Here is a 25,151-nt window from a genome sequence, read left to right as displayed (position 1 = left end):
TATATTTCATCGTCTCTATTTGTCTTTTTGTGTTCAGTTACCAAATTGCCTAAAGAAAAATTCATTCATGATTTCTATATGTATATTGGCAGAAGAGAAGACAGAAAAAGATCACACTAGAGAAGATGCCAAAAAAGATGATGAAAAGTGCTGATAAATTAGTCTTTCAGCTAATAGAAAAATAAAAATGTTTAATAGTCTAAATATAGATATGTATTTGAAATGCTAGGTGCTTTCTGACATTACTTTTATTATTCTAACCATAAAATAGGTTAATACAAATTGTATGTATAAGTGGCAATTATATGGTTACGTATAATTCAGGAAAAGCAAAATTGTTCCCCTTAGGTCTTACGACTTGACAGTTTGAATACCTGACTTTATAGTTAATGATTCACCAACCAACATTCAACTTTGTCTTTTATAGATTTTTTAAAGCACTGAGGCACATCAAGTAAGGTCAAACAAAAGGTTAGAGCTAGCAGGTTTATTCGATAAGCAATTATTAAAAATCTATTATGTCTTACAGAAGATAAAGAAAAGCTGTAATCCTGAGCTTCAAAATTTCATAGTCTTTGACAATGTCATCCACCTGATCCAAATATTTCTTATGACTGATGACCACTAGGTTCTTGTCCCCAGAACTGTTTTAAAATGCCTCCTCAGTGAGATAAACACCTAACACACAGAGTCCTACAAGACCTTGAATTGAACGTACACCCCAAAAAAGAATTCTTTTTTTTTTTCTATGGGTCCACTACACATAAAGATCTGCTTTCTGGCTTCCTATTTATATTCCTGTTTCCTTCATGAATCTAATCTTTAGTAATGAAAACTTTCAGGTTATTCTTTATTCTTTGGGTTACCCAGCCATCCATAGAATTCACTGCATCCTATGATTCTGCCTCTAACATACTTCTACAATTGCCCTTTTTTCCTAATCACCTCTAATCTAACCTGTTGGAGTAACTCTTCTTCACCTCCATGTTTTAATACTAGATGTCTCAGCCCCTTCTCCCATTGTTGTCACTTCTCTAAAGTACAAACCTGTCCACCCAAACTCCTCATTTGCTGCCTTGTCTGTACTGGCTCCTCTTTGGAGCTCAACGTTCAACTTCACAAGTCATGAGGGACGATTGTAACTTTGTTTACTCATTTAGCCTTTTCAGATCCGACCCATCTTCTTGCCCCTAGCCTCCTACATGCACACACACACACACACACACATACACACTGTTTCAATCATGCCAAAATTTTTGTTGACTATGTTATTTTCTTTTGTATCACCAGACACACAGATATCAAGGCTTGGAAGGTTGGTCTATTGCTTCTCCATCACAGTTCTGTCATTCCCTTAAGACTTCATAGACTCCCCCATGCTAAGCTCAATGTGATCAGAGTATACCTGTGTGTATCTTTATTATTTAATGTTACACCTTCATTAATCTGTGAAAATCTATGGAACCAGTCTCTAAATAATCTATCTTTGCTGTGTACAAAGTATATGCTAAATAATTGCTCGATGAATGAAATTACTTCTAAGCATACTAAATCTTTAATAATCAATGTATACATTTAAACATCCTATGATGCTCCATAAATAGACACAATTTTTTTTCTATGTATCCATTAAGAAATAAATTTAAAATATTAAGATGTGTGAAAAACAATGAGATGAAATTTGTGATAAGTTCATTTTAATTAAGTTTATTGGTACATTTTAAATATATAAAATGATCCCATTCATTATAGGGAATTTGTACCAGTATGTAATATATTTTTATTCTACAGTTTTCCCATTCCGGTACCCTGTTCCCTTCCTTATTTACAAAAGCTTTGTTTCCATTTTTTCTCCTTTTCTCATTTATTTTTCTTTTCCTTTCCTTCCTCTGCCCCTCACCCCTCCATAGTTCTCTTTCCCATTTGAACATTTTCTTCCTATTTTACAACATCTATTCTAAATTTTGGTCTTTACACTTTTGGTTTCTCACACTAAAGAAATAATATGATTGTTCCACACATGTATCTGACTTACTTCACTTACGAGTATGATCTCATGGTGCATCCATTTACCTAGAAATGTCTAGTTTTAGTCTTTAGCATATGGAAATCCAGATTTTCCAGCCCCATTTATGAAAGAGGCTAACTTTCTTCTCAACCTCCCTAATAAACATAGATGCAAAAATCCTCAATATGATGCTGCAAAAAATACAGCAAATCATCAAGAAGAATATGTACATGACCAAGTAGGATTCATCCAAGGTAGAGAGAGATAGTCCAACATACACAAAACAATAAATAAAACACTAGATCAGTACAGCCAAGGACAAAAATCACACGATCAACACAATACAAACAGAAAAGCATTTGACAAAATTCAACACACATCCCTGATTCAAACCCGTCAGGATATTGGAAAAGATGCCCTTTATCTCAGTCTGATAAAGCTAACTATGACAAGTTAACAGCCAAAATCATACTAAATGAACTAAAACTGAAAGTTTTCCTTCTAAAATCAAAACTATAAGGCTATCCGCTGTCACCAATCCTATTCAGCATAGTTCTAGAAACATTAGTTATAGCAATTAGACAAGAGAAAGAAATAAAAGGAATAAATATGGGAAAGGAAGAAGTGAAATTATCATCATTCGCAGGTGACATGATACTCTACAGTGAAGAAGCTGAAAATTCTACCAAAAGACTTCCAAATTTAATAACCAAACTCAGTAGCTGGGCAAAATCAACATTCAGGGGCCAGGGAGATAGCTCTGAGTACTAAAGCACATATAACTCCACACACAATCAACCACTTTATCTATGATAACTCATCAGAAAGAAAATCTATTTTCATGGACTTAGTGTCTACCTATTTCTGTACTGCCTTCGATGGACCTTTCTTTCATTATAGCTCAGTCTTCACTATTCTTAAACAAGCTTATAAATGTGACTAAATAAAATGCTGAAACTGGACATTTGACCTTCTAAAGAAGTGTAAGTCATGATCATAAGAAGAGTAAAAATCATCAACAGTTTGTGATCTATTAACAGTTAGAGAAGTGACACGTTCAAGGTCTGGGAAGGGAACAGGTTCACGAATAGGGGCTTACACTACAGTCAAGTGCTCTTAACTGAAATCTACAGGTCATCCAGTCCCATGTGAATCCCATGGAAGTGAGGCAGTGGGGTGGAGAGAGAATTGACTCATGATTGTGAAGAAAGGAAAACAGAAATCACCTACATAGGCCCAGTTAGACCCAGGCTCAGACGTTGGAAGGAAGAAAGGTGGTGAGAGCTCTGGGGGAAGAAAATTCAGGTTCTTATGAAATAAAGCAGATTTGGACACGATACCCTTAACTAGTCTGTTTGTATGCTTTCTCGCAATGTTAATTCATTAAAACAAACCTGCGTTATTTTTCTATTGCTGTATAAACCACAAACTCCATGGTTTAAAATAGGCTCATACGGATGACATTGCAGTGGCTTCCCTCAGACACTGAGGTGGGCTGGGCTGGGCTCTCTGCTTCAAGTCTCATGAGGCTGCTATCAAGGTGCCAGACAGCCCAGGCTTTTATCTGTGCATTCTGGAGAGGGATTTACTTTGCAAACGAATTCAGATTATTGGAAAAACCAGTTCCTGGGGTACACAGACTGCAACCCTTATTTTCTTGCTGCCAAATAGCTAAGAAATGATCTCAGCCTGGGAAAAACATCACATGGCCCCTAAGAGGTCAAGAGCTAATTGATAACAGGAAATCTCAGGGATACAACACTAGGAACTTCTAGTAGTATAATTTAATGGCACAACTACAGCAGTCATGATTCAATATTTTTCAAGAATAATCATTTTTCAGTGACAAATCTATGTTCTGTCATGATATTTCCATTAAATTCTGTGTTTGAATTGTTCTCTGCAATTGCAAGAACAGGAAGTTAATACTCTTGATTATGGAAGGTGAAAAATACTATCTCTCCCCTGTTGGAATCTCCTTATAGGCCCATCTGTATCTCCACTCTTCTTTTCCTTCCTCTAGCCCACTTGGAGTCCCTGTTATAAGTGAGTATGCTGATGCCCAGCTCCACAACATGGTGAAAAGAATGTGTCAGAGAACAGCCCTCTACAAGGAAAAGTTGACACAAGGAGAATTGTCCTCACCCGAAGCCAGCCCACACACTGGTAAGCATTGAAACACTGAGGGAAAAGGGGAACTATGAAGAGACATGCATTTATTTTGCAAATAATTCAATTTGAGTTCCCCCACAACAGATCTTCAAACAATGATCAGGTATAAACAGTTATTGTGTGAGTGACCAAAGAAGGTGAAATTGATAAGAGCAGCAGATAGGGGAGACAAGGATGAATTAATAAGAAGGCAAGTTTGGGGGTACATGGGACTTTATATAATGGAAAAGTTATGTGGACCAAACCTAAGAATTATCCTAATAAAGAGGATGTAGTTGGCTGCTACTGAGGTATGCTGTTATATGCCTCTTATTGTACACAACTTGCTCCAAAAAAACTCAGAAAAACACAAGAAGTCATTTCCAAGTAACCGTCACACCCAAGTTATATGTATGGCCACCCACAGAATCTTCTATAATAAGTTTTACTGTTGTAGACAATAATTTAAAATACCTATAAATACATGGTATAGACCATGAAAATATAAGAATGCTAACAGAGTATCCAACAGAAAAAAAAAAAAAAAGGACATCAGTAGGCAATAACATAAGGGGAAGAACCATGATCTACCTTTCTCATAATTACAGATAGGTATTTATGAAAAACATCAACAACAATAAGTAGAACACAAAAGTTATATGGGCTCTGATCATACCTATGTAAAGTATATGTGAATTAAATAAGAGAAAAACTTTAAATTTTTAATAACAGATAAATCCAAATCAAGTTGAGGGTTTCCTTATAGTTCCATATAAAGAAAGTTATGTTTTTCAAATGAGTTAGGTATTACAAAATAGTTTATTTTTAAAGAGATGTGCCTTAATAAGTTATAGGTTAAGAAAGCTATGTTGGAAAAAATATGTTGAGTTTTATTTACCCAGCACTTGATGAATATATGTGAAAATGTATTTTAATATAAAATTTAAACCTAGTATTTGTTTTGTGATACCTTATTAATGAGTTTAAAACTTGTGTATTTCTCAAATTCCGGTGTTTTTGCTACTTGGATATTTTAATATATGTCATCATATATATTTAAGGTATACAATATAATATTTTGATATACATATTGTGAAATAAGTATCACTATTGTAAGTAAGAGTTTTGCCTCATCTTCCTGCATTAAGAAGGGAAAAGTTTTCAAACATGTGCGTCCATCAAATCTAAGCTTTGTGATCATTAAGCTAACTAATGTTAACCCATTAAAGATGTTCTCTCTTTTTCTCCCCCTTGAAAGCAAAGCCCATAGCTACACCATCAACACAAGAAAGCAATTTTAATCTAAAAACAGAGCACTACTATGGCATACTGTGCTGGCAATTCCAGAAGCTGCCTCTGACAGAACACCTAAAGAGAATGAGACTTCCAAGAAGCATAGATTCACAATCAGGTATCAGCAAAAGGCACCTTGCTGGGAGGGCTGGCTTTCACGAAGAAACCCTTGTGACCTGAAGATGCAGGGAGTCTATTTTCCCTAACCGATGTTCTGAATCTGTCGAAAAAGTATAATTTGAACTGCATAATCTGCAAAGGTTGTTCCTACTCTTGGTGAAGATGAGCAAGAAAATGTCCCTACCTAATTTTAAAAGACACTCTAGGGTTTGTTTCTAATTACCTTTATAAAGAAAACCCCAAAGCTCTCAGCAATATGCATACTGACAAGCAAAGAATCATTGTAAATAGTCCATCTCCTTCCATGGCTTTGCATACTAATTATTCTAATCAAACAAATTCCCTCCCAGGGCCTCCCTTGGTAGAGAAAGGCAGCATTCGAAATGTGAAGGGGCGAAGGGATGTGGGCTCTGCAAGGGGCTGGTTCTCCCCTCCCCCCGCCACTCAATGCTGAGCCATCAGCTGGGAGGAGGTGGCTTTTCTCCCTCTGCCCTGGACATGCCTGCAGTTTAACGCCTAAGACCTGCTCCTGCAGTGAGGCCTCAGCAAGGTCCCCTAGAATTTTCTTGGGTGTTCACTTGCTTGAATCAAAATGGTGCAGTTACCCACTGGGACAGATGCAGTGTGGCCAGGAGCAAGACAGGAAACTGCACTCCTGCAGAGTTGATGATGTCACTTTCTATCCTTAATAGCACAAGGCCTCCCACTCCAGAGGCAGAAGTGTGTTGAATGCTTACGAGAGCCCCTTAGTACAAACTGCCTGTATCCAAAGGGTAGTGTCTGAACTTCACTGTACTAAGCAAGAGACTTTTTTTCTTGTGTGTCCCATACCATCTGGATGTCTCTTGTTGCTGTTTTTCCAGATCAACTCTATCTCCTGTGGCTCTTGCTTGTCACCATTGCCTACAACTGGAACTGCTGGATGATACCATTGCGAGTGGTCTTTCCATATCAAACACCAGACAACACACACTACTGGCTTCTTACAGACATCGTATGTGATATCATCTATCTTTGTGATCTACTATTATTCCAGCCCAGACTCAGGTTCTTGAGACGAGGAGAAATAATAGTAAGTGGGATTTAGAAAAAGACATGGCCAACAAAAAATAAGTTAGCATTTTCTAACAGAATATTTAACTGGTTCTGCATAAATAGATCATTAATGACAGGAAGCCATCAGTAAGACTGACTGAATGTATTACCACGTGGGCTTAATGTATTTTTTAGAGGACAGATGCAGGTTCCTTTACATTCTGGGTATTTTCCTTTGACTCTAGGACATTTGACATTTTTTAAAAAACTGAAAGAAATAGCCTAAATCTCTTTTTTTTTAATTGTCTGGGTGGGATCCCCTACATTCAAAATGTTTCCTTAAAAGAAATCCTAAAGGCAAAAGCCAAAGCTATAGGAAAAATCTACTCAGTTTTCCTTGTGCAGACTGTAGCACTAGTTACCTCACCGGCACTGTCCCCAGAGCTTGCTGGCAGCTTGATGAATGACCACGCGGAGCACAAACAAGAAGTAAACAACACCAACAAAAGCACTAATTTCAACCTCCATTAGATGTACGAAGGGGAAGAAAATCAATGTTTGACAAATGGAAAATGACAAAATCAGTAAAGGGAGACTTTTATTTTCAATTTTCTAAGAGGTCTTTACACACAATGGAGTGTTAAAACCAAGAAAAATAACCAATAAAAACACATTCAATGGGCTTTATTTAAAATGCATTATCACAAGCTACAAATACAGAGCAGGAGCTAATTGGTTTGTTTGTTCAAAAGAAATTCAGTGGTTTCTTTAATTTAAATTAGGTAGTTCCAGCCCGTGAATCTTGATTACATTTGTGGTCCGAAGTCTGTACACACTGAGTCTCCGATCTGAAAGGCCCACTGCATTATCTATATTATATTTGGTGCACACTATCAAAGTACTGATTTATTTATTCAACAGACATTCATTAAACGGCTACAGTGGTCAAGTACGTATACCTACCAGCTGTGTTTACCTGTTTCACAAGCTATATGGGAAATGGCAATACAAGAGGTGCCATTAGGCACAACAGATGGACTCAGGGAGGTTCACAAGTTCATCCACCGCATGTATTTATAGCATCTTTCTTCTGAAAGTGGTACCACACAGATAACAGAATTTTGAACCTCAAAACAACAGAAATTTCTCTTGTATGTAATTTCCCTTATACAAGGTAGAATTCAAACTGCAAGGGCAGTATGAACTATTTGGATATGAGACATCTCCACAGTGCCTGGCAGCTCACGCACCCGTGACAAGGATCCCTGGAAACTTCAACACCAGCGAGTGGCAATGTCAATCACTTCGCCTTCTGTTATGGTCGACTGCTTTCAGCACTGTGTCCTCATCAGAGCTGTTTATCAACTCACCTGAAAACATCTCACCATTCCTTTGTCTGAACTTCAGATGCTTTACTCATATTTCTGTTGATTAATTTTGTTAAATAAATACTAAGCTAATTATCACCTAGCAGAAACCAACAGATTAGGGTCAAATTTCACTTCTTAAAAGTATTAACAGCATTATATGATAAAAACTAAATTTACTCTTTCACTGTACCCTTCCTCTTTCACACATCAAGAGAGAATAATAGCTACCTTATAAATCTTGTTTGAAGATTAAACAAAACAGGGTGCACATGTAGAAGATGCACAGGAATGAATTAAATGAGTGGATGTCCACAAACTTTTTTCTTGTCTCCTCTTTATATATGTAGCTCTCTTTCTTACTTGGTAGTAAGTTTCTTCACAGACAGTATTTGACTGATTCCCCTGTCTGATCTGCAAACTCATACACCCAGGATATATTCGGAGGAAGAAACGCATGAGAACACTGATTCAAGGATTTTCTCTCCTCACATATTTAGTCTGCACTGCAGTTGTGTTAGATGATATTCTTGTTGAAATACTTCTCTGATCTGTTCCATGTAGAATTACTGAATTGCTTGTCAGCAAAAGCAAGTAACAAGTAAATATACTAACATCTGAATAGAACTTCTTCAGAAACTATTGAGAAAGGATTTAGTGCCATTAACACTTTCTCCCGAAGTAAGCCTTCCCTTAAGAAATGTTGTCTGAATAATGAGGAGGCTTAAAAGACAGATAGAGAACTAAGTATGGTGACATTTTAAAAATAAGTGCCTAATTGTTACCAGTAAGCACACTGATCTCCTAAGGCTAATGATGCCAAATTTATTAGTGCTCTAATGAAAAGGGATTTTTAAAATCACTAGATGGCACTTAGTTCTCTATCATTCTTTCTCTTAATCTAACAAGTTTTTAGTTGCATTTGCATTTATTCAATCATAAGATCGCAGGCAACTCTGAAAACAGAAGGATAAGTGCTAAAAACAGTCTTCCCTGATGTGGGAAGGATGCGGTATTTAACTTAACCACTTAATACTCCAACTGTGTTTCTGTACCCCACCTAAGCACTGTAAGAGCTGATCAGCTTCGCTCAACCTCAGAACATGATTTATAAAATGTCATTTTAAACTTAGTTTTGTTTACCCGAGTCATTTCATTTCACAGTACAAATCATTAAAGATCGACATCTTACGTTTCCAAACGGGTTTTTGTAAAATTTCCTGTGGGAAGATGGATACAAATTATTGAAAGAGAAAATGGGGAGAGGGAGTAGAAGTTGACTAACAGTCTAACATAATGCAGCAGTAGCTGGAAATTTCTGAACACCATCAGCATGGATGGATAATGGTTACACGATGCCGTTTCTATATGTCCGTGTTCTAGCACTTTTATCGACTAGCTAAAACCATATGTGACAGGGGCTGGGGAGATGGCTCAGTAGAGCAAGAGCTTGCCTGGCAAGCACAAGGGCCTGAGTTCAAGCCCCGGTTCTGCCAAAAAACAAAAATATGCGACATATTTTCTTACATATAACCAAAACATAAAAGTAAATGTAATATTAACTCTTTTAAGTCTGAACATTAATGTCATTATTAATACTTCTCATTCATCAATGGCATATAATGCATTTATTGAATACCAACTCTACACTAGATATAAAGAATTGAGAAAACAGAAAAACAGTGAGAAATCCTGATCATACATAGCTCAGGTATGAAGGAAAGACAAATGAAAAGAAAATGGTGGAATTGTATGTTGCAAATCTTGACAAAGGTAAACCCAGGGTGCTCTGAGGCTCAGAGCAAACTACAGGAATACAAAGATACTCATTCCAAGTCTTGACAGAGGGATGGAATTCTCTGCACCCTCTTCCCCCTGCAAAATACTGAATCATACTCTGAGCTCTGGGAACAGCATGGCCAGTGGTAGGGTGAGCTTTCTGCCACAGTTGAGAAGTTGCTAAACAGTGTGTGGAAGGCTGCAGAAGGTGCCTGCAACTCAGAAAGCAAAGCATGGAAGCTATTTTTTTCTTAAAATCATGTAAAGCGCTAGCATTTGACAGAACTACAGATTGTTAAGTGTTCTGATTTAGAGAGAACCTCTGCCTGTGGTTGCAAATGGATAGAGTAGAGAAAGACTTGAGACAGGTACAGCATTGCCAGTGGGAAAAAATGAACACACAAGTTGAGGAAGACGGATCTGTAGAGTTGGTTGGTGGCTGGAGAGAGCTGAGAGTAGTGTAAGATCACTAACCAGTGTCGATAAGGATGCTGTTAGGATATAATCTCAGGGATGGGGTCACATTAGCCTTAAATTAAACAGAGGAGGACGATTAATCCAGGTTAAGCACAAACAGCAAGAAAGTATTATAAGTAGAGGCAGACATTCATAGGCTTGACATATATAATGGGCTTTGCAGTCACAAAAGTGGGTATCATTTCTCAGAAAGTAAATATAAAGAGGAAAGAACAGAAAATCAAACCATGAGGAGTGTCAACTTTTAAATGGCTAGCTCCACAGTCCTAGAGTATACCAAAAAGTTGGAATTTAAGAAGTAAAGTGCACCAAGAGTGGCATTACTGACAGTTCCAAGGACAAAGTTGTTCTCTAAGTGAGTTGTTCACAAACTCACTCATCCTTCTTTCCCTGTTCTTTCACCCCTCTGCCCCTCGATGTGTACTGGATTCTTCAGTACATTCTAGGACCTGCTACGTACAGTTATTAAATGAAGCCAATCCTGCCTTCAATAGATTACCTTTTGATCACATAGACTGATTTTAAACAAATGAGCGAAGACATATATGGATCCTTTCACAGTTTGGTGAGGGCTCTACAAGACACTATGTACCACAAAGGATTCCCTCAAGGTGATAATTAGAGGTTATTGTGAGGCTTAGCACAGTTAGTCTCATGTGAGAGAAGTGGAAAGAAGCACAAGTACCAAACACTGCCATGGTTTAAGCACAAATCTGAGGGAGAAATGGGAGCAAAGTAATGCAGATGACTATCTTGAGACCCTCAACTCTGACAAACAACAGGGAATTTGGGGAAGGTATTTTGCTTTAAAATTTGAGGGGAGGGAGCATATTTATGGACTGGTATTAGAAGGGTTGAGAAGAAAGAAATCACTAACAATATAAGGATAGGAATGAAAAATAATTAATGAAATTGGCTAAAATTAATCAAAGCATAAATACATTTCAGGTGGACTCAACTGAGCTGAAGAGACACTACAGAAGCTCTACAAAATTTCAAGTGGGTGACTTTTAAATAATTTCAAAACTTTTCAAGTAATCTATTACTATTTCAAATCTCATTTCAATAAATAAATCATCTTACTTTGTAACAAAGGTTCATAAAGATGAGGTTTAATTAAATAATAGAAGACCTTATGGTTTTGATTCTCAATAACATCATGATACATTCCCTTGCATACATAAATGGTTTAATTCAATACATGGGTCATTATTAAGCAGATTAAGTATATAGTAGTACCCACATTTAAATTCTGATTTCAGTGTTGATAAAAGTGTATGTCTTGTCTACAGAACTGTAGCCTCTCATTCTTATAGCATGAGAGTATAAAAATCTGCAAAGTTGTTTCTGATTTTATTACTTTCTTGTTCAGATAAGCACAACAAAAAATAGAAACATCTTCCTTTCCTCACATAACAATATTATGTTTTATTATTCTGATAATTTACAAATTTTTTAATGTATTTGGTACAGGATCTCACTACACAACTCAGACTCATAGTGATCCTCCTGTTTTCAGGCTCCCCAGCACTAGGGTTACAGGCATGTACCACCACGCCCAGTCTCAATGGCAAGCTCAGCACACTCAGCGATAGCACATGTGGTGCAGGGGATTGAGCTCCGGTCCCTGTTCTTGCCTAAGCAGACACTTAGTCTGCTGAGCTATCTTGACGGCCCACAAAGTATTTTCTTACCTTAAATTTTTCTTCTTAACTCTGAGAAATAGGTAGAGATTCAGGGTTATTCAAAAGTATTCAATCTGTGTGTGTAAACTCTAGCCTCCCACCTTAAGGACAACTTAACCTAAATTTTATTTAGAAAAACACAAATCTGAGTTTAAGGTTCCAAATTTCCATATCAGCAATGTTTAGTGATTAAAATTGTATTTAATTTGTCTTTATAGCCCACTAATTTTCTTTGCAAAGCATCATCACATATTAGACACATTCATAAAAGATCTACATCACTTTATGACCGTCCAGAGAATAAGCATCCTTTGTAAGAGCCACAAAGCATTTTCCAAACTCTTGATTCAGTACTTATTTGCACTTGAGTAAGGTTAAAATTAATTATTTATATATTTAATTTGTATTTATTTTTGTAAAATTGTACCTTTACTTACTTCTGGTCCCTCTTTTTTAAATTTAGTGCAGGGTCTACGGGGTCTACAGGGTCTCACTATGTAGATCAGACTCATAGTGATTCTCCTGTTTCAGCCTCCCAAGCACTGGGATTATAGACACGCACCATCACGTCCAGTTTTAGTTGCCTTCTCAGCATGCCCCGGGGGCAGTGTCAGCATAGCAGGCCAGGGATCGAACCTCTGACCCCTGAGTCAGCCTAAGCAGGCACTTAAATCCACTGGGCTATCTGGCCAGCACTGGTCACTTACTTTTTCTTTTTCTTTCTTTCTTTTTTCTTTTTTTTTTTTGCCTTTCTGCTATGAGGTTAATTTCTTGTGAACAAAAATAGTATCTTACTCCTCTTTCAACCCCAATATGCTTTACAAAGTGCCTCATGGAGTTTGATGTTAATTACCAATCAATTCAATTTTCTACAATTTAATGAAAAATAAACCATTCTCTGTCTACATATAAACATGTCAATGTGTTAACATTAAAAATGGCTACTAATTATCCACACAGAGAAGTCAAAGGGGAAGTTGAACAACTTGATAAAAAAAAATGAGTAAAAAAGATTATTATGATTTGAACCAGAGCCTGTGGGTTCTGGGGTAGCACTAGTCGGGCTTCATCCCATGCTTCTGCTTCCTCATCTGTAGGACATTTTTTTTTTTTTTTTTTTTTGGTGGACTGGGGATTGAACTCAGGTACTTGAGCTTGCCAGGGAAGCACTTATACCACTGAGCCATCTCCCGGGCCCCTGTAGGACACTTTTTTTTAATGAATGTTCATGTACAAGTTCCAACTTGCTACAAATATCTTATGGATTCTGATATATGAGAAACCCAAAATACAAATAAGGAGCAAATATAAGATAAATAATAAGAAATAGGATAGATAAGAAATAAGATAGATCTTTTTTGCAAAAGGGAAGGCAATAAAGAGTTGGGGAAAGGAGAAGAAGAAGGAAACAATTGAGGTGTGGTGTTTGCACCTGCCAACTTCCCATTATGTGCTGCAAGCATGCACTAATAAAAGATAAAAATTGAAAAACTAACGAGAGATGTCTGTAGGGTACAATAATGAGGTCCCATGATATAATGTAATTTCTAAACCAGTACTGTTAGCATTTTGAAATAGCTTCAATTGGTTAATTGAAACTACAAGTTTCATTTCTATTTAATAGGAGTTGGTTTTGAAAAAGTTACACAAGTACTCAACTCTCATATGTATGGCCTTAAAATATGTTCCTAACTGCTCTTAATTGTCTTAAAATAGCTTAAATCTTTTTAAGGTACCCTATTGTTCAGGACCACATAAAAATTAGTGAAAATATATAGTTGTGTTATATAAAAGCATTTCTTCCTGTTATTTTGATCAGGAAAATATGTAAGTATGATGTCACTATTTGAGAATTATTAGGATGTGAGAAAGCCTGAATGATGCAAATACATGGCAAATTTTAAAAATCTGTGTGTTTAGTTGTAGTTACACAGTACTTCCAATGCCTTTTCCCATCAGAGTGGCTGATTAACAAAAGGAGTTTCTCTTTCTTCCTCTCTTTTACTGTGCTTTCTCTGATACTTACACAACAGTTAATTGATAGCAAAATGGTCCACGTTAGACAGCCGCAGAAAATTCTTAATAATGTAGATGAACCACACCAATGGACTCCACTCTAACTCTGGAGAATTGGCTGGAATTAAAAATGTATCACTTCAATGAACGTGCATCGATTTCAAACACAAGCAAAAACGGACTTGACTTACTTCCAGAGTCTCATGTTTAAAAGACCTGAAACTTACTTTAACATCAGCAACCACATCATCGCCCGAGTGTCTGTGACAGCTGCACAAAATCCTTAGCAACCCTCATGCCTGAGGAAAGATCAGATGTATGAAGGCGGAAATGAGATACATCAAAAGTGGGCCTTGAAGTATTGTTCTTGTATCTCTGGTGCTAACACACCTTCGATGGCACGAGGCATGTTTACCAACAGATAATCCATTGTAACTGACCAACTGTTACATTCATTTCTTATCAATCCATCAATGACCCCCAAAGGATGTAACCATGACATAATTGTTAATGTGTTCTTCCAACAGTTGGATGTGGCATCAATAATACCATTTGATGTTTTATACCTCTTCTTTGGGTATAATACGATATTTCGAACAAATAGGATATTGAAGGTAAGGTAACTATATATAATTGCCTTATAATAATGGAAATCGTGAAACAGTTTAAAATATCATAGAATTACCAATATTCCTAATCTCTTCCAAACTTTTATACATTTTTTGCCATCATCAGTGCTATCAAATTTTTTAAATAAATGAAAGAAAAAAATATCATTGCTTCTCCTGATGGAAAATACTCCTGTTTGCTTTTATTCTGTCTCATAATATGTATTCCTATAACCTAAATAGAAATGCTTTTGTATTGTTAAATTCAACTGTAATTACAAATGAAACTTTTATAATTTTCTATTTGTCCTTTTTTATCAGACAATTATTCAATGCCTGAAATATAGGCTACAAAATGGAGTTAAAGTACATTATCTCTAAGCTTTCTTACTTATCTAAAATTCTGTAATTCTAGGAAAACAGCTAGCATATTTTGCAGCACAAAGTTATATACATACTTCAGCATAACTAAGTTGTGTATTAGGAGGAAAATAGCTACATGTACATTCTACATAGTAGAATGCTTTATAGCTTTTAAAAAATGAAATTTTCCCCATATTAATATACAGGGATGGCCAAATAGCTCAGTGGATTAAAGCACCTGCAAGCAGGCTCAGGGACTGAGGGTTCAATCCCTGGGACAGCTGTGCCAGCCCCACCCTACCCTGCCCCTGGGGCAAGCTGGGCTGGCAATTGCGACTGGGTGTGGTGGCACATGCCTGTAATCCCAGTTCTTGGGAGGCTGTAAACAGGCAGATTACTATGAGTCCGATCTAGTAGTGAGACCCAGATCCTTCCCTAAAATTAAAATAAAATAAAATAATAATAAAAGACCTCCAAGACAAAGTGCTAAGTAAAAATAAAAATAAAAACATGATACAGAAGAGTTTACAGAGCAATCTTAGCTTCTGTGCTATATAAAGTGAAAATCTTCAATTATTCTAAGTTTACAAAAGAAAACTAATAAAAAATGATTGTCTAAGGTGGGAAGAAAATCAGAAAGGATTGGAGCAAGACTTTTGGTTGTTTTTGCAGTACCGAGCATTTAACTCGGAACCTTGCACTTGCCAGGCAGGTGCTTAAGCCACTCAGCTGTATCCCCAGTCTCCTGGAGCAAGACTTCTAAGGTATTGAAGTCTTTCAATTGGTCTAAGGTATTGAAGGTATTTCAATTGATTTTGATATGTAATGCATGACACACTCAGAAAATATTCTAGACATAAACATTTTAGAACTTATGGCTTTGTTGGGTTCTTAAAAAGAATTTAAGGCAAGTCCAAGAATTTTATATAAGGGGACCAGGGAGATGGCTCAGTGGAATAACCACTTCCTTGGCAAGTGCAAGGGTAAAAGAATTTTGTATAAATCCTTAAGAATATAATGATAACTTGTATTTCCAAAGACAACTTTCTAAATGAATATAATGATAACTTGTATTTCGAAAGACAACTTTCTAAATGGATCATAAAAGACTTTATAAATTTGCATTTGCTATCTTCTGTGCCTCTTGGGAAGATGTACTAGTGCAACCTGGTGGCACAGGTGGATGTTGACAGAAGCAGCAGTGACACCTGAAATTTCTTGACTACACACTTGGGGCTACACATGCTAAAACTCCATGTCCGTTATCTCACATAGTTCCCCAACAGCTTCATTTTGCAGATGAGGAAAATAAGCATCGCATGGTGAACACAACCTGCCCAAACACGCGCTGACGCAAGGTGTTGCTGAGTTCTGCACGTGCTTGTCTGACTCCACATTCCCTACTGTAGTCAGGCTGGTAGGGCAGAAAGTGTCTCCCTTTCCTGCTGATTTTTCAACTTGCATGGGTCCTAACCTCCCATTTTCATAACCCAACCCCATTCCAGAGGCTTTAGATTTGACTGCAGGAGGATAGTATAAACTGAGGCAAAAGGCAGCCTTCCAAGCAACCTAGGACCAGGCCAGACCTCATCAAATTTCTAGTTTCAAATGCTTAATATTTTCTTCTTTATTTCCCTTTTTAATTTCTTATAACTTTTTTTTACCAGTTACTCTAAACAACTAATTTGAAGATAATGTTATGTAATGAAACAGCCATTGTCAAATTCCTATTATTTTTTATTGAAATTCTGTATCATTTCTAATGCTTTATATTTTTTGCCATTTTGTATTCTCTTTTAAAAAAAAATAAAGAAATTTCAGAAGGCCCTTGCTAAAAGGGGAACATTTTCAGAAAGACTGAGATTCCTGTGGATTTGAGAATTTGTCTGGCATTATAATTACAAAACACCAGCTCTGTATGTCTCATCTCTATATCCCTAAGGTGTTCAAAAACCTTCTATGTCCAGCAGTTGTTTTAAAATACAGGTAGTGAAAATCAACATTGATCTTTTCCTAGCCTTGTAGTCCCATCAGTTCAATTATTTATAAGGGTGCCACTTGAATGGACAATTCTCCAGGACAAATGTTTATCACCACTGTCTCCAAGTTATAAATGGAAAAACAAATTTAAAATATAAATTTTCTCTATCATGAAGAAGTTAAATTTTAACTAAAACTGCTATTGCTAACCTTCTGTTAAAAGCATAGCAAGCAGGTTACCAAAAAAAAATGAAATTATCATAATGACAATGTTTGAGGGATATTTTTTCGATTCAAAAATTGTTGAACACAAATAATTTGTACCTATTTGTAGTGAACAATTCGTTGCTATTACTGATAATATTTTTAAATTACAAATGCTCTACCGTGGTCATGTCCACATTGGAGTAGTTTTGAGTTAAGTAATTTGTAAGCTTTCTTCTGTCCATAAGATTCTAAATATATGTATAATATCCTCTAGGAAGCAGGTTCTTTTAAGTATGTCTACTTAAAAATTGAGGAAACCAAGGCACAGAAACAGTAGCAGACGTTTCCAAGATCACAAGTTAGTAAGTGACAAAGAAGAAACTGGAATTGGGCTGAGAGATTGCTCTCCCTCCTGTGTTGTGTTCCCTGCAACAGTGAAAGGGGGAAGAGAAGGTCGGAGGTAGGACAGTGTTCAGGAAAGAAGAGCTGAAATAAAAATAAGCTGGAAAAAACACAGAGGAAGATAACAGCTCTAAAATGGGTCACATACAGTCATTGTGCTTTTGGATAACATCAAGAATAACTAGTTGATTCTAATGCTAAATTTGAAATTTTGTTTGAACATACATTTAATATGTCATCTTTAAAAATAATGCCAAGGGCTAGCCAAATAGCTCAGCGGATTAAAGCGCCTGCTTAGGCGGACATAGGGACCGGGATTTTATCCCCTCCACCACAAGCTGTGCCAGTCCTTCCCCTGGGCAAGCGACTGGGACTGGGCGTGACTGGCGCCATGGGAGGCTGAAAGCAGGAGGATCACTACTAGTTCAATCTATGTAGGGAGACCCTGTAGACCCTGTATTAAATATATAACAATAATAATAATAATAATAATAATAATAATAATAATAATGCCAGTATTGAACAATAGGATGTGCCTATTTATGACTTCAATTTATTATGTTACATTTTTCTCCTCATTTATTTTGGGAGAGTGTGATTTTAATTATTGCGAAATAAGTTCCACTGTACGCTTTAAAAGAAAACATGATTGATTTTTCAAAGAGCATTACAAATAAGACTGTCACCAGAGGGTAGAAATCAAATAACGCAAGAAACTCGAGAAGTTTGGCACTGCGCTAAAATGGTCTCTCTAGTGGAAAACGCCATTAAGCAGGACCTGGAATTTTTAAGATGGATTACTAAAATTATTTCTAGTAACAGAGACAATGTATTTTATATAGCTCTGTCTAAACAGACGTGTCTAAGACTAACATACTTTTGCCTTCTTTTTGCTTGTTTTTTGCCTAGTACACCTCATTTTTTGAGTTCAGTCATCACCTTGAGGCTAGAATGGACAAAGCATATGTCTACAGGTAACGTGGACACAGACACGCGTGTGGGAATCCGAGAAAGCAAAGCGAAGCGTCTGAGACAACATTTGGGAGAAGGACCAACCCCCCACTGCAGAAGAACAGATCCCTTCAGATTTTGAGTATATAAAATACAAGAGCCTGTTCCAAAACAGGTCTAGTTATTCCAAGTGAGATAACAGTGTGAAAATCATATCAGATTTCAAAACTCTGATCTTAAAATTAGGACTTAGCCACTTCAGCCCAAACACGTCCAGCCGCACGCACGCGCCCTTCTGCGAGTGGGCCCGGCGCTCTCTCCGCTCATTCCGGGTCTGCGTTTCACTCTCTCCGTGCTCCGGGGCTCCCTTGAGCTCAGAGCCCCGGTCACAGCTCATTGCAGCGGAGCGTCCCACGGGCTTTTCAGGGATACCCAGCTAAATCGGCCCGGCATATTTCACAGCGCTAAAACTGGAGAGGGGACCCTGGAGGGCTCTTTCACAGAGTCGACGCACACCATCTGTGAGAAGAGAGACAGAATTTTTTTACACTCTGTCAGTCACAGTCAAGGCACGGCAGCTAGACAGCAGGCGGTGGCACCGTCACTTTCCGCTGTGCTAATGAGAGTCAGCAGTTGGCAACTCTAAAGCAAGGAGGCTTAGTGGAGACTTAAAGAAAAAGAAAACGTTCAAATAGGCTGTTTGGGGCTGTGGGTATAGTTCAGCGGCCCGGTGCTACCTGCCTGGCAAGCACAGGGTTCTGAGTTCAATTCCCTGTTCCAAAATAACTAAATAAATAAGCAAACAAACAAAATAGGCTCTGTTGCAGGAAGAACATGTGAATCCTGACTTTCATTTATTCTTTCTGACAGAGTCATTCGAACAACTGGATATCTGCTCTTTATTCTGCACATTAATGCTTGTATTTATTACTGGGCTTCAAACTATGAAGGAATCGGCACAACAAAATGGGTGTATAATGGTGAAGGAAACAAGTGAGTTACAACTTGGAAAGAAATTCATTGATTCTTTTAATTTTATTTCAGTATACAAATGCTTTTTTTGGCTAGTTGGTTGGGTGTTTTTTGGTTTGCTTTTGTTTGGGTTGGGTTTTTTTAACAAGATCTTGCTATGCAGGTTAGACTCATAGTGATCCTCCTGTTTGATCCTCCTGTTTTTAGTATCCCCAGTGCTGGGATTACAGGTGTGCACCCCCACACCTGGTCTCAGTGCTCAGCTCAGCTCACCCAGAGGTAGGGCCGGCACAGCATGCGGTGCCAGGGATTGAACCCTGGTCCCCAGTGTATGAATGTTAAATCAGCATTTTTTTTTAATCTGCATTTTTTTTAACTATTGCAACCCATTCATGGGCAGCAAAACTTCTTCAAGGAGCCCCTATGTTTTGAAGCAAAAAAGAATGTAGATGTATGGAATAGAAAATATCAAAGTCTCCCCAATTGACAATAGAAATGTGTGTGTGTGTGTGTGTGTGTGTGTGTGTGTGTGTGTGTTGTCCTTGGTTAGCCTATGAAATGTATTTCTTTGGATCATGATCAAAAACATTATTTGCAAGTCTCCACTCTGGACAACTCACTAGTAGGGTAACTTTTAATGACTGCAATGTTGATTGGTAGTAATGAAAAGTGTTAATTATTTAGAGGGCAAGTGCAGTAGCTAATTAGCTTATCACTGAAGGGTTTTATGGGCTTATGAGTCAGCTCTACCACTAACTCAATTAAACACTGAGAATAACAAGGATCATAAATTAAACTTGACAATTAGGTGTGCAGGCCCGAGGAAGAAAAGAGACCATTTGAAAAAATAGGGCATTAGAGTCACAACTTAATAATGACAACTTGGTTTCTGTTTTTTTTTAACTAGTAAAATTTCCTTTTAGTAGATATAAGGACCTGTAGACACCCTAACTTTCTGCTCTAATGAAATGACATTGAGCATTTAATAAAGCAATGACCCTGCTGGAAAACAGTAAGTCCCAGAATTGCTTTGAAGGGCAACACAGTGTGACCTTAGGATGGAGAACAATTATTGGAGAGAGCAAAGACAGTGAAAATATCTTACCAAATTACACACTACCAAGACTGAGTTGGACATGTGTAGGAACTAAATAACATTTTTTGAAACTTTTAGCCAGAACTGGTGTTATAAAACTTCAAATCAGAAGAGGCCCAGATTTTGAAAACATACATACATACAAAAAGAGAACCCACTCCAGGGAAGTTTATAACAAAGCCTGTAATTTTTACAATTAAAAATTATTATTAAATAATTCTCTTTATAATGTGAATTAATTTATGCCTGATTTAACTTTATATAAGTAATTTTTACAAAAAGTTAAGATACCCACCATGTTAAATATATGGCTAAAATTTAAGAATACTGACAATATCAAATGTTGGGATAATATGGACAAGACAGCTAGAAGTTGTAGTTATTGACATATCTCATACACTGTTAGCAAGAAGATAGAATGGCGTAATCATTTCAGGAAGACATTGCCAGTTCTTTTCACAACTAAACATACACTTATTTTATAACTCAAAATTCCAAGCACAGATATTTACCCAGGAAGAATTAAAACTGCACCCGGGGGGAGGGGCAAACTTGTACGAAAATATGCACAGAAGCTCTACTCATAATAAACAAAATCTTGACAGACAGCCTATGTCACCACCCATAGATAAATAAACACACTGCTGTATATACATACAGTGGGTATTACTCAGTACTATAAAGAAATAAACTGTTGATGCTCACCCAGAATGAATAATTCTCAAAAACATTACACTGAGTAATATCTATTTTCCACAAAAACCTATACTTATTTAATTTATCTGAAATTTCAAAATGGACAAAACTGATCCATGGAAGGAAAAAAATAACACTCATTGCCTTGGGGCATGGGAGGACAAGGACTGGATAGGAAAAAACAAGAGAACTTTCTTGAGTGATGGCAATATTCTTCATCTCGATAGGTGCTTGAGTTACATAGGTATATGCATTTCTCAAAAATTCATCTAATGATAAAATGCTAATGATAAACCAATAGCAAACTTTATATATTAATAGTGAAATATCCAAAAAGGAAATTGAGAAAATAATCTCATTACAATAGGATCAAAACATAATACATTAAGAGATCCAAGACTTGTACATAAAAAACAATAAAACATAAATGAAAGTTATTGAAGCAGATGCAAATAAGTCAAAAGATAATGGGTTCATGAATTGAAAGAATTAATATTGTTAGAATGTTCAAGTTATCCAAAAACATTATACATTCAACTAAAACCATATCAAAACTCTAATTGCCTTTTTTTTAGAAATAAGAAAAGCAAACCAAAAATTCATAGGAAACTAATAACGCCCCAAATGGCTAATGCAATTTTGAGCAAAAGAAAAAAAAACAAGTTAAAATCATTTCAAAGTATATTACAAAACTACAATAATTAAAATAGTATAATACTGCACAAAACAGACGTGGACCAACAAAACAAAACAGAAAGCCCAGAAATGAATCAACATATACATATTCAGTGGGTCTTTCACAAGGGTGCCAAGAATACACAAGGGGGAAAGACAGTTTCTTCAATAAAGGGTGCTGGGAAAACTATGTGCCCTCATGCAAAAGAACAAAATGGATCTTTATCATAGACCACACACACAAATCAACTTAAATAAAGACTTACACGTGATATCTAAAATGAGAAAACTCCCAGAAGAAAACATGAAGAGAAAGCCCTCTGGCTTTAGTCTCAGTGATGGTATTGGATATGATTGTAACCCCAAAAACAAATACGGACAAAAGGACTTTGTGGTGGGTTAATGAATGGTTAATTTAAGTGGGAACGCCCAGCCCAAGTGAGTCAGGGTGGTGCTGGGTGTAAAAGCACCCAAAGATTGTTGCTGGAGAGTTATGAAAGGAGAACAAGACGGGAAGACCGTGTGCTGTTGATTTCCTAGGAGAAGCTTTGTTATGGCTGTTCTTGCTAGTGTGAACTCAGTTGTTCACCTCAGAGGAGGCGCTTGAGTCCTTGCTGCCACAGGGCTGGCTGCTGTCCTCTTCAGAGAAGCTCTGGATTTTGCGTTTAGCATGGCTTCCTCCTCTGGTGCAGACCCTCAGCTTTCTGGCGCAGATCCTTCACCCTGCTGGTGCTGCTTTTCTATCTTCCACCACAGGCTATTGGACTTTCCCTGTGCAGATTCTTGACAGGGACTTGCATGAGACATTGCTGTGGTCTCCAGGCCCTCGGCTGGGCCCTACGGGTCTCTGTTATGGTCAGATCTCATGCATTCTTCGGATTTGATGTTTTCTGTCAATATTCTAAGATGCTGCTATAAATGTAGTCATCCTGCAGTAAATCCATGTCCTTGCAAATCTTTACTACAATAGGTTCACATAACATTGTAAAGCTTCTACACAACAAAGGAAAAAATAAAAAATAAAGAAAAAGGCACTATACCAAATTAGAGAAAACATTTGTGGACTTTGTATCTGTCATAGATTGATATCCAAAATATATAAGGTGCTCTAACAACTTAAGAGCAAGACTATTAATTGGCAAAAAAGATGTTTCTCAAAAGACACACAAATAGCTAATATGTGTCAGTCTACTCAGTATCATTCATCATCAGAGCAATGCAAAGAAATCAAGAATGACATATCACCTCACCCCTTTTCTAGTCAAAAAGACAAAAAATATACATATATGCTGGCAAGGATGCAGAGAAACTCTGTTGGTAAGACTATAAATTAGGATAGTCAGTGCAGAAAACTGGATGGCAGTTCCTCAAAAACTTTTTAAATTTTATCTTTCTTATTATAGCCACACTAACTGAGATGAGATGTGTTGCTGCGGTTTTGATTTACATTTCCCTAATGGCTAGAAATACTGAGCACCTTTTTCATATACTTGCTGCCCATTTGTATAGCTTTTTTAAAGAAGTATTTATTCAAAGTATTTGCCCATTTGAATGAGATGATTTGTTTCTTGTTTTGCTGCTGAGTTTTGTTTTGTTTTGAATTCCTTAGGTGTTCACAAAGGAACAATTCTTATACTTACATTAAATTGTTTAACTTTTATATCAAATTCCTTATTAATTTAGTGTGGAGGTGCATATATGTGCATGTGTAGGTGTGCACATGTAGGTGTGCACGTGTAGGTGTGCATGATGCAGTCCATCTATTATATAGCTAATACATAGTGTTTGTATTAAATCAGCCAGATGGAGTCTTCTAGAAAAGATCTGCCTGGAATGTAAACATTTTAGAGATGGACTCGCTTCACTAATTAAGCTAATCCTAGAAAATCAATATGAAGTCAACTAATTAAATTACAAATCTTACCTTTGGTTGTGCATGTCTAGTTGTAAGACATGATTGAGAAAAGAATCCCAAAATGAACTATAAAACATCAGGGCAGAAAACTTCCACCTAACATAGCAGACTATTTAGCACAAAAGAAAAGGTTCAAGGCAAGCCCTTGAGATGTGGGTAATCAATGCCAAAGTTTCACATTTGATTATTACTTTCTAGTACCTACAAAAAGGAAAAGGAAAGAAAATGATTTATGTATTTGTTCCTGTTAACACTGCAATGAGAGAAAGAAAGAATCCCAAATTTAACAATGATTGGTCTTTTAGGGAGAAAATCTCATTCTTGGGGAGTGGTGGCCTTAATAAATTTTCTAATTTTTTTTATTTATTTATTCAGTACCTGGGATTGAACTCAGGACTCTGTGCTTGCTAGGCAGGTGTTTATTCTACTGAGCTATCTCCCCAGCTCAAAATTCCAAATTTTAAAGATAACCACACGTCCAGGGCATGTAACCAAAATAAGTTAGCTAACAGGAAATTATGAATTGAATTTTTTTACATTAAAGTGCAATTTATAAAATTGTTTCTATACTTCTTCAAGGTGGTTCTTTTTGGCTTCAAGCTCACTGCAATACTAGTAAGTCCAGGGAAGCCAGCTGAAAAGAAATTGCACAATGGTAATATGTTTATTCTCTTGGCAGACTGATTTCAAACTTCACCAAAGAGTGAGTTACTTTTTCTGTTCTCATAACCACCATGTTAAAAAAAATTGCACGTCCTTCAAAACATACTGAATTTGAATGAGTGATTGCTTTTTAGATTTGTTTTTATTTGAATATTGACTTCAACTTCAAATTGTTTCACTCTTTATACCCCAATTTTCTTACTATTTTAACATCTGAATGTTATTATAAACTATAATAAACTGAACATATAAACTAAATATAAATATTATGTGTTTTCATTAAAAAATTACCTTATTCAAATATTAATACACAGTGATCCACAGAGCTAAATGTGAAAGATAATCTACTGGAATATGATACACAAGCCTACATGGAAGGTTAAATATCATATGGTTTCCCTTTAATGAAAGACTCAAAATCCAGGTAATTGAAAGAGCAAACAAAATAAAGGAGAGAAGGAAAAAACAGGGAGGTGGAGTTTTTGGAAGCTAGAAGGATCTAAGGAAAGGAAGGAGAGGAGAAAAAAATGATCAAAATGTGAATGTACCAATTCCCCAAAGTGAATTTAGTTATGGTATATCATAAGCATAACTAATAAAGTATATTTTTTTAGCATTCTTTTTATTATTTTTTTTATTTTTTTTCTACAGTTTTATTGATAAACATATAGCAATGAGACAGTTTCAAATCA

General features: G+C 36.6%; 1 protein-coding gene across 1 annotated transcript in view; it reads left to right on the top strand.

Annotated features, from left to right (window-relative positions):
- Nucleotides 1–25,151, top strand: part of Cngb3 (cyclic nucleotide gated channel beta 3) — a 133,322-nt gene that overhangs the window by 28,056 nt on the left and 80,115 nt on the right. The window contains exons 2-8 of the mRNA XM_012517334.2: nt 4,032–4,174; nt 5,418–5,570; nt 6,436–6,644; nt 11,179–11,229; nt 14,459–14,545; nt 18,401–18,465; nt 19,313–19,435. Of these exons, the coding sequence (XP_012372788.1) occupies nt 4,032–4,174; nt 5,418–5,570; nt 6,436–6,644; nt 11,179–11,229; nt 14,459–14,545; nt 18,401–18,465; nt 19,313–19,435 (831 nt within the window). The remainder of the gene's footprint in view (nt 1–4,031; nt 4,175–5,417; nt 5,571–6,435; nt 6,645–11,178; nt 11,230–14,458; nt 14,546–18,400; nt 18,466–19,312; nt 19,436–25,151) is intronic.

Source organism: Octodon degus, unplaced genomic scaffold (genome assembly GCF_000260255.1).
Source record: "Octodon degus isolate 3935 unplaced genomic scaffold, OctDeg1.0 scaffold00165, whole genome shotgun sequence".
Lineage (NCBI taxonomy): Eukaryota > Metazoa > Chordata > Mammalia > Rodentia > Octodontidae > Octodon > Octodon degus.
Note: the sequence above shows the minus strand (reverse complement) of the source record. Positions and strands in the feature narration are given on the sequence as shown.